Source organism: Semicossyphus pulcher, unplaced genomic scaffold (genome assembly GCF_022749685.1).
Source record: "Semicossyphus pulcher isolate SPU_LCO1_2020_fin unplaced genomic scaffold, fSemPul1.0.p SCAF_14, whole genome shotgun sequence".
Classification (NCBI taxonomy): domain Eukaryota; kingdom Metazoa; phylum Chordata; class Actinopteri; order Labriformes; family Labridae; genus Semicossyphus; species Semicossyphus pulcher.
This window is the reverse complement of record NW_027211648.1, coordinates 3,300,529-3,310,875: the sequence shown is the minus strand read 5'-3', so window position 1 is coordinate 3,310,875 and position 10,347 is coordinate 3,300,529. Positions and strand designations below refer to the sequence as shown.

Here is a 10,347-nt window from a genome sequence, read left to right as displayed (position 1 = left end):
TAGCAACAAAACCAGAGAAGTTACATTTAAGATTATACATTTTACTTATCCTGTAAACTGGGCGCTTTCAAAGGGCGGTGACAATATTGATGACATGTTTTCTGCAATAAAAATACTGACACTGTCATTTTATTTATGAATACCTTTGTAGAAACTCTTTGGTTAGATATGAAATATTTCCTTAAGCAGATTTTTTTAATGATAAAAATCACATTGGTTGTAAAAGAATGTCTATTTTAGAAACTACATTCATAAATGCAAATGGCCGAAAAGGAATACCACTGACAACAATTCAAAATAAAATTCAGACACTATTCTGAAACTTACAAGGACCTAGTGGGCCAAGTGGTAAGGCTTGGAAAATCGTAATAATATACAAACCATGAAATATTTCTCTGTAATGTCTGTGTCGCAATGCCTTCATGTATATATCTTTTGTCTTTGTTGACATTGTATTCCTACGTGTTTTGATAATAAGGATCAATTGAAGACGACTAATAAAGTTGTTTTTTTTTGTTTTGTTTTTTAAAGAACGCCACCTCGTCACATAGCAACCCGCTTGCTTGTGTTGCCTTGGCAACAGCAGGCTAGTGATAGCGGTGAACTTTTTCTAGCTTTTAGTTGCTAACTTGTGTTAGAGCTGCTAAGAACGACTGAAACATTACCCGTGTGTCTCCCCGTGTTATCTGCGCAAAATATACGATGGTAAGTAATGTTTTTTTCCCCCATTTAATTAAAAAATAACGTGTATTCAATTCAAGCTAACAACATTAAATAGCTAACGTCAGCTGTTAGCTACACAGCAGCTAACGCCTCGTAGTATATGAATTTAATATTTGCCTTCTCGCTGCCGTAGTTCGTGCCTCGTATGTTATAATTACATTCGTGACAGACGCGCACTGGGCGAGTTATTTCACCACAATAAAAGAGTCAAATAAATACGCCTGGTTGCTTTTAGGAAGAAGTTCTAACCCTTTTTCTATTATGTTGACTTTTGAACAGCCACCCAAAAACAAAGGCTCAAGTAAGAAGCCTCCAAAGGCAAAGACGCCCACACTGATAGACGGCCTCACCAAGGAGGAGATGACCAAGGAGCAGGTCAGAGCTCAAGTGTGGTGTGTGTTTGAAAGTGTGGAGGGATGTTTGGATGTTTTATGTCTGGAGGAAATAAAAGTTAATCTCTACATTAAAGGAATATTTCAATAAGTTTATATTTTACTACCATATGGGCAAGTTTAACTCTTATTCTACCACAATATTTAACATATTAGGAAAATTATAGTAGATTTGTATATTTTGTTTAAACAAGATTGTGTGAAAAATACTGTGGCTATCTGTGTCTGTCTCCTTCAGAATGACTGAGTATATAACCCCCTGATTGTGTGTGATACTTTAAAGGTATAATCTTGAAGACTTTCATGTAGCCTAAATAAATGTCATTCAAGTCACCATCTATCGCCAAATGAGGTAACACAGTGGCGATTGAGCCATGGTCCACTGATGAAAGCCTTTGTATTTGCAGCATATAGTCTTATTATGGACTGGCTGTCTGTGGTGACTCAAAAAATCAAAAGCGGCGCCCAGTTAGTGACGCGTTTTCCATCACCCAGCAGTGGTTGGTCTGCCAGAGAGGGTAGGCGGAGCTAAGCGGCTGCTTTTCCGCTCTCTGCAAGTGTTGCGAGTAAACAGTAATCTACTATGGCTGAACATCAGACTAATGATTACAGATACAACTTCGAAAATAAGTGAAAATCCAAAGAAAAAGAAACAAATTGGATGCTCAAAAAAATGTAAATGAAAAATGTGGTGAATAAGGTGAGGTATGTGGTTCTTACAGCACAGACCTTTACAGTATAGATACTCAGTCAGTTCACCCTGAAATGTATTTCTGCAAATCAGCTTGAGGAGTACATTGTGCGCCTGCGAGAGGAGCTGGACAGAGAAAGGGAGGAGAGAAACTACTTCCAGCTGGAGAGGGACAAGATCCACACCTTTCAGGAGATCACAGAGAGACAGCTGGAGGATTCGAAGGCTGAGCTGAAGAACCTACAGAGGGACGTAGAAGAGGATGAGAGGCGCCACCAGGTGGAGATCAAAGTAAGGTTTTTTAACAGATGTTCTGCTACCAAGTTCACTGCCTAGATTCACCCAAGTCTGTATTTTAGGCCACAGTATTTCCTGACAGATCTTTTCATTTTTAAAACTCTTCAAGTGCAATCAATAGATACGACTGATACAAAACTGTGATACAAAATGGCTGTAACTCAAAAGTTCACAAGCTAATTATGACACAGTCTCAAACAAAAGTCTGAAAGAATAATGTGTTGAGTGATGACATTTTTTTTTACCGAAAAGGTCAAACACTTTTTTTTGGCCATTCTTCCTGCCCCATTTATCGTGTATGCGATATCGCAGGATCGCCTGGAGGGAATGTCTTCAAATTTCGCACAAACGTCTACTTGGACTTCACCAAAATGATTCCAAATTGGTGGTCAAAGGTCAGGGGTTGGGGTGCTGGTTTGGCTCAGTTACAAGAGCAGATGCTCATTGTATAGAGGCTGCAGTCCTCGACACACTGGTGGCAGGCTCAACTCTCATTTGGTGCATGTCATCACCACCTCTCACCTCCCCACATTTCCTGTCTCCCTTCAGCGATCCGGTCCAATAAAGGCAAAAGCAAAAAAAAGGTCGAGGTCACTATGATCTGTCAAAAGTGTTTTTGGCCAAAACTCAAGGATTCATATGCGTATGCTGACAAAATGGATGTAATGATGAAGTGAAGACTTTCTTTACATAAAAGGTCAAAGGTTAACTTCACTTTGATGCCAGTATATCCTGGAAAAACACCATGATTTAGGTCTTATTCTTGTGAACACAATATTGTTATTTTTTATACATCTGAGAGAATGACAAAATCAGAAAGAGAAGTGTTTTCTGTGATCATGTTCCTCTAGTTAATGATTGTAGAGCTACTTCTGTTTAAATCGACTTACTCATGCTATTATTTTGTTGTTGTTAGGATAATTTATTTGTTTTAATGATAAAGTATTTTATATATACAAATATAAGCCCATCTTCCATCATTCTGTGGGAAAATAACAGGTAGATGTAAACTGCAACTTTTCCAGTTGATGGAGGCAAACCAGACTGAGGTTGATATTCCTTTTTCTGTGTCATACATCCCACATGGATAACAGGACACAGATATTTTGCAGAAACCTACATTATTCTGTGTGGAATAAAGTGGAAATAAAGTTATTATTTGATTATTTTACCCACTAGGTATACAAGCAGAAGATGAAGCACCTCCTGTGTGAACACCAGAACACCATCTCTGAGCTGAAGGCAGATGCTCTGGTCTCCACTGAGGCTGTGCAGATTGAGCAACAACAATTAGAGTCTGAGCTTCATGAGGAAATGAAGACCGTCATGGTCGACATACTGGAGCTCGATAACGAAAGCCTCGTCAAGGAGCTTGAACTGGTTTGTAGACGCACCGAGTCTATTTTATTTTTACACTTAAAGATCTGTGGATTTAAGATTTACTTTCAACCTTAGTTTTTTTATGTTTTAATGCCACAAACACCGCTTTTGTTATCTCAACAGAAACACGGTAAAGAAATGAATGAAACTAGGAACAGCTTGGAGAAGCAAGTGAAGGGTAAAAAACAAATCTCATTTTGAGCTCGATTCAACATTTCACACGGTCAAAAACTAAACGGGAGCCGTGATTTTGTGTTGCTCTCTGGGTAGATGTTGAAGCCAAGTACGAGAAAAAGATGCAGTTGCTGCAACAAGAGCTGGAGAACTTGAGGAGGAAAGAGGTCGGTGAGAGAGAGGATCAATGGAACCGCCACGTCAGCGCTCTAATAGAGGACCACAACAGAGCTGTCAGTGAGATCGATGCCCTCATGCAGGAGTTGGATTTGGACAACACACTCCTGGTATGAATTCCATACTGACGCCAAGAATCCTTATAATTATAATAGACTTGTTAAGTCTATTAAAGACCCCCTCCAGTTAAAATCCAGTGTTTAACCTTGTGAACATCTCCATGTGGTGTTTTCCATGAGCTACAAGACATATCAGGGACAACATCAGCAGTCATCTCCATGGCTGGGCCTGTCTGCTTGAACTGCAGTGTACCAAGGACAGGCTGAACAACACGTTTACAGATTGGCAGGTTTGAGACGTCACAAACCTAAGGAGCCAATCCCGTTAATGGATAGGGTGACGCTATGCATATCATTATGTGTAACCTATGGCAACCACTTTGGCGATGCATGAGCCAGCTGTAAGCGTCATTGTAATTTTAACTCACTACTGACTACTAACTTAAACGTTACTACTGCTAATTTCTACATTTCAAGCGAGCTAAGTTTCAACGAGTTGCCACTAAATGATGACAGAGACGTGTTTTGTTTGGCGGATGGAAATTTGCGTAGTGGGCGGGGCCTATGCAGATTGGGGAATTTTTAATGAGGGAGAAGGAGGAGAGGAGGATTGGGAGGATTTTAAATGTAAAGGTAATTAAACGTATTTTCCAGAAAAACATATCAGACACAATTTATTATTTCAAACAGAGCACTTTATATGTTTTAAAACATGACTGGAGCTGCTCTTTAAATAATTCAAAATGGCAAACACAATTTCATATGTTAAATAAACACACCCTTGGCCTGGTTGTGTTTTACATCATTCTGGTAGAAACACTGATGGTTGTAAAGTGCAACTTGACTGGTTAGCGGAGGCATACAACCACTCGGCTCTTGTTTTGACCTGTTCTGTTTTATTGGCTTTTCTTAGGCACAAATTAAAGACATAAAGGAGACTATGAAGGCGAAGGAAAAGGATCTGGTCCGGGTATTGGAGGAGAACAGAAATGTCGCTGAGGATCTCTCAGAAGTCAAGGAGGAAATGGCTGCAACAGAGAGAAAAATGAAACACTTCACAGTGACAAAGGTTATTGTTGTGCCAATGTTATTTTTTTCTCATACTCAGCTTAACTTTAACAATTCCATCTGTTACTGCCACTGCCCTCATGAGACACACAAGGTTAATTTGTGACGCTCTTTTTGACAGAATGACTCTGAGAAGATCAGACAAAAGGAGTTGAATGATCTCAAAAAGGATCACAAGGAACTGGAACAGAAATTCAGCAAGGTGAAACATGTTTTGTTGCACGGTGTGGTGTCACTCTGATGTTAGCTTCTATCAGGTCTCTCTTGTGTTTAAGTTTTTGTGCTCCTGTTTACCTGTCGCACAGCTTCAACTGGAAAGGGACGAGCTGTACAAGGCGTTCACCCAGAATGTCCAGGAGGTGCAGCAGAAAGCCGGTATGAGGGGCGAGCTGCTGGGGAGGCAGCTGAGCGCCCTCACAGACCGCCTGGAGAAGACGCAGGCTCAGCTCGACTCGGTGCTCTCTGCCTCTAACATGGACCAAACTGCCCTCCAGGGGGTCATGAACCAAACTGAGGTTTGATTGTTTTCATCCACACGGTTATTCTGCATATCTCTGGTGTCATTCACATTCTTCCAACATTTTGAACACTTTTTGTCGACCTACTTTTTGTTCAAGTATAAAAGAGTCTGTTTTTTCTTTTAGGAAAGTCTTGACTCCATTAACAATTCAATCAAGGACCTGCAGCAGAAAAAAGCTCTGATTTCCACGGTTAGTAGCTGACATTTACTGTCATGCATTTAATAAACTCACCATGATGTGTTTGATAATAATCATACTGTGTGTCCGACAGGCCCAGAAGAATTTGCAGCTGTACTACCAGAAGAAGCAAAGGGCTCTCTTTGTGTCCGAGCAGGAGCTTGTGTAGATCCTCTGGAGGCAGCCGGCTGGGATCTTAGCTTTGTCTCCAAGTGAGAAACGATGTATCAAAATACTGAAGCATTCACAGCTAATCTCACATTCATGATCACGTCAGAATTGTTTGTACTATTTCTATTTTAATAGAAAGAAATGTTGAGTTGTAGTTCCTCAAACGGCCACTAGAGGCTGGCCCTGAATGCAAGTCGACCCCACAGAGCCCCGTGTTCAAATGACTTTACAGCAGAATTAAACACGTTTACAGCCTGGTACAAAAACAACTTGTTTTTGGTCTCGATGGCTCAATTCTCTTTTCATGACAACATTTATATAACTGACCCGTTTGAGTTATATTTAGGCCTACAGCTATGTACATGTGGTATCACCTCAGCTAATTCAGTCTCAGCTGTGTTTCGGTTGTTGGAGCCTTTCGGGAACTTTTTATGCAAATATCTAAAAATCTTTTGTCTTGCTGTGCAGTTTATTGTTCAAACAGACCATTCAAGGAGTTAAGTATATAAATGTTACAACATACATAATGTACATCTCCCAATAGGCAGCCTAGATCCCAAACGGATAACGGTTATTTCAGCATTGACCTTGCAAGGTTCAGGGCTGATTTAAACCAGTAAATGTCATGTTGAGTCATTTTAAACTGATGAAATGAGAAGTTTTATTTATAAGTTAGATGTTGGGTCATCATATAATAGTCATATTAATACGTTTACAAAAAAAAACACATTACAGTGAATAACATGGAGGGAGTTCAGACTGAGAGGTCCATCATTCATAGCCTGGACTCACACTGCCCTCCAAAGGCAGAAATAAGGAACCACAGAGGCAGGGAAAACTCAGGTTTTCAGGCTGAGTCGAACAGTGTTACAGATACAAAGGTTGTAAAATGTAATAAAAACTTTGTAGTGTAGTTAATTTAACCCTGAAAAATCATTTCCATGGACTGAATATGAGTTAAAGCTGCACTCTGTCTCTGACAATCCTCAGGAAATCTGCCTTTAACTAAAATGTGTTTCGTCTTTCATTTAGTAATTTGATCAGAGAAGTGTTTACATATTTTCTTACTGTGTCTGTCAATATTAGCATTAGTATTTATTGAAAGTAATGTATAAATAAATCCGTATTTAAATGTGACTTAAAAGACGCTTAACTAAATCACAATTTACAGACCTCATCATACCGCTTATCCTGTTCAGGGTCTCGGGGGGCTGGAGCCTGTCTTAGCTGTCATTGGGCGAGAGGCGGGGTTACACCTGGACAGGTCACCAGTCAATCACAGGGCTGAGTCATAGAGACAGACTACCTTTCACGCTCACACTCACATCTATGGGCAATTTAGAGTCACCAATGAACCTGACGAGCATGTCTTTGGACTGTGGGAGGAAGCCAGAGTACCCGGAGGGAACCCACGCATGCACGGGGAGCACATGCACATCCACACAGAAAGGCCCGCTACATCCATACTGGGACTCGAACTAGGAACCTTCTAGCTGTGAGGCAACAGCGCTGATGTCTGATTTATTGGGGATTATTTACTTTACGGTAGATTGTCCAAATTGCTTACGTACTTCACACCTTGACATATGGTCTGTTAATACTACACGCATCATTTTCATATTTCATTTACTTCTACTTCTGCTCCGACTACCTGGCACACTTGATTCTTACATGTCTGTACTTTGCACGTTCTCTCTGTATTTTTTCACTGTACAGCTCTTTCATTACACTTTATAAATAAATATTGTACATATTTTATATGTTTCATATTCTTATTTTTTATTTGAATTAAAGCTCCTGTGAGGAGTTTTTCACTGGTTATGAAACAGACTGAAATGAATTCTGATGTCTTTATATGAGCTACAAAAGCAAACCAGACCATCAGCAACAAGACTGATTATTTCTACATAGTTATTTTTTAATGCCTGAAACCACTCGGTGTCAGACGAAGCGATTATCTGCACGCTGCCTTTGTCCACTTTTTCCAGGGCTAAAACTGAAACTGAGTGATGCATATGACAGTAAAATTGGATTTTTTGTTAAAAACACCACTTAAGCATGAACAGGACAAAATCAGCAAAGAGATAAGAGGTACAGCTTTGTCCACAGGGGGCGCTAAATATGACACAAACCGACAGGTCCTCACAGGAGCTTTGAGTGTCTAAGCAGTGGGTGTGCTGGTGTTTCTTTATGTATTTCTTTCCACCAAAACATTAAGACAAATTGCCTGTATGATTAAACCCAAATCCTAATTCTGACGACCTCTTTGGGTGGTACACTTCAATTATTCTGGGGATTTTTCAAAAATAATCCAGACAGACTCTGAAGTTGTATTCTCGTCTTAAACAGATGGAAAGCTTCTAACGAGCAGTGTGTGCAGGAGGAGATATAAATATGCAGCTCACAGATGTCAGACACCAGCAGGTTTTCAGTTGCGGTTTCACTCACAGGGTTTCCTGTTTATGTGACACGAGCGAGCACAAACTTGTTTTTCCAAGACACCAAATGTAGAAAGTGGAATCTTTCTTTCCTCAGAGTCTCTTAACTGATTAAAGGATCTAATTTTAGACAGAGGCGATTAGGAAAAGGGCCGGGTTTGCTCACATTTTGTATTCACAGGAACACGACTTATAGAGGAGATCATATTTTATCAATATGATTATTTGTTTATTATTAAATGTCATCACAACAAAGTTGTTTTATGTCTGGCTGCGGATAAGTTACATTTACATCTCTTATTTTCTGCACCAACTTGCAGAAAGCAGCTGTTGCTAGAGATATAACTCACTTTATGTTCACTCTGCAGCTTCAGTTGACACAGAAATGGAAGATGTTTGATGGTGGTGGGGGTGGGGGGGGGGGGGTGGGGGGGGGGTTGGGTGCACAGCTGCAGGTGGTTGTGGTACATTTGCAGCACACAGCGAGCGATGTGCAGGCTGCTCTGTGACCACATCCTCTCCTCTCTGTCGCTCTCTGCTCCTCTGCAGGTTTCAGGCCTCGCTCCGTCTCCCTCACCAGCAGCAGCTCTGACCTCCTGCTGTGCACACGGACAACGCTCACTTCCTGCTGCTGTGTGCTCCACTCACACAGTTACTTTACTGACTGTTTGAACTAAAGGAAGAACTGCTCTATTCTTATAAACCATTTTGAGCTTCTTCTTTCATCAAAGTGCAAAGCGTTAAAACTGAACATCACCGAGATTAAGCAACTGAAACGTGTTCAAACGAGTCTTACAACAACTTTTAAATTCAATTTGTTGATTTAATTCAGTGAGAAACTTCAGTCACCTCTCTGTTTGTTTTCATGGAACATATTAAATGAAGCTGCTTCTAAAGTTTCCCTGAGCCGACATGTTTCCCACTCGTGTAGGTGACAAATAAGTGATTTCTCAGAAAAGAGTCAGATAAGGCAGCAGCTAAAAATACCTCAAACTGTCTGTGGAAAAAGTGACTCTGAGAGTGGGACGAGGTGTGACGATGCTATCTTAACTGCTTAAATCAACACACTTTGTTGCAAATAACAGCAAAGGATCAACTTAATCCTTGTTTAAATTTCAGGCTGAAATGAAGCTAATACATGAACTTATAGTTTAAATCAATAAGTAAACTTTATTTTATTTCCAACACATTATCAAAGTCAGTCAGTGAGAGTCTACAGGCAGGAGAGTTCATTTATAGAGCACTGTTCATACATAAAGCAATTCAAAGTTAAAAACAGCTTTAAATGAAATCTGACATCAAGCAAAAATAAGACAAAATATATTAAAATACAAGATCAGGTCAGATCAGAATAATGCAGCTGTTGTACGAGCCTGGAACCCTGTTACTGGGTCATACTTACAGTGGTGTAAGTGTTGATATATAAAGGAGTCTGGGACCCCAGAGGATTCTGGGAATTCTACAAACTAAGGAAAACTATAACTGACGAGTGATGCTTCAAAAGAAAGCAGGCTTAAGCCTGAGCATATACGGTGAACTCATCAGTTAAACTTTGCCTCTTATCAGTTCCCTGAACTTTCCCCTTAAAGGGTCCAGACCCTGAAATCTCTTTGATCCTAACTCATCAGTCATAATGTTCCTTAGTTTTAGTAGAATTCCCAGAATTCTTTCCTCTTGGGTCTCAGACCCTGGAGTCCCGGACTCCGACTGCTGCAATGTTCGATCTTCCCTTTTATTTTAAAATAGGTCAAATAGGAAATAGATTAAAGTGTAAGATCAATTAAAAAGTAATTAATTGTCGATTAAAGTAATGCATTACAGAGCAGGCGGTGTAAAACAGAATATTTTTGGCCTTGACTTTAAGGCGGGCGGTCAGAGTCGTTGCTCGTCTAACATCGTGCAGGATAAGCACGTTGACTTGACTTGGGAGATTATTCCAGGTCTGTGCGGCATGATAAAACTTCACCGTGTTTTGTTCTAACCCGTGGGACGGCCTCAGATGTCCTCAGGGTCCTGGATGGTTCATATGTCACGAGCGTATCTGAGATGTATTTGGGCGCTGAGCCACAGAGAGCCTTA

General features: G+C 40.3%; 1 protein-coding gene across 1 annotated transcript; it reads left to right on the top strand.

Annotated features, from left to right (window-relative positions):
- The first annotated feature begins 963 nt into the window (after window positions 1–963).
- LOC138591142 (dynein regulatory complex subunit 4-like) lies at window positions 964–7,516 on the top strand. Its single transcript, XM_069661662.1, has 11 exons — window positions 964–1,098; window positions 1,900–2,097; window positions 3,283–3,483; window positions 3,607–3,661; window positions 3,754–3,944; window positions 4,807–4,962; window positions 5,083–5,163; window positions 5,267–5,476; window positions 5,606–5,671; window positions 5,754–5,871; window positions 7,030–7,516. Exons 1-10 carry the CDS (start codon window positions 985–987, stop codon window positions 5,826–5,828), a joined length of 1,347 nt encoding a protein of 448 aa, XP_069517763.1. The 5' UTR covers window positions 964–984; the 3' UTR covers window positions 5,829–5,871; window positions 7,030–7,516.
- Window positions 7,517–10,347: the final 2,831 nt, after the last annotated feature.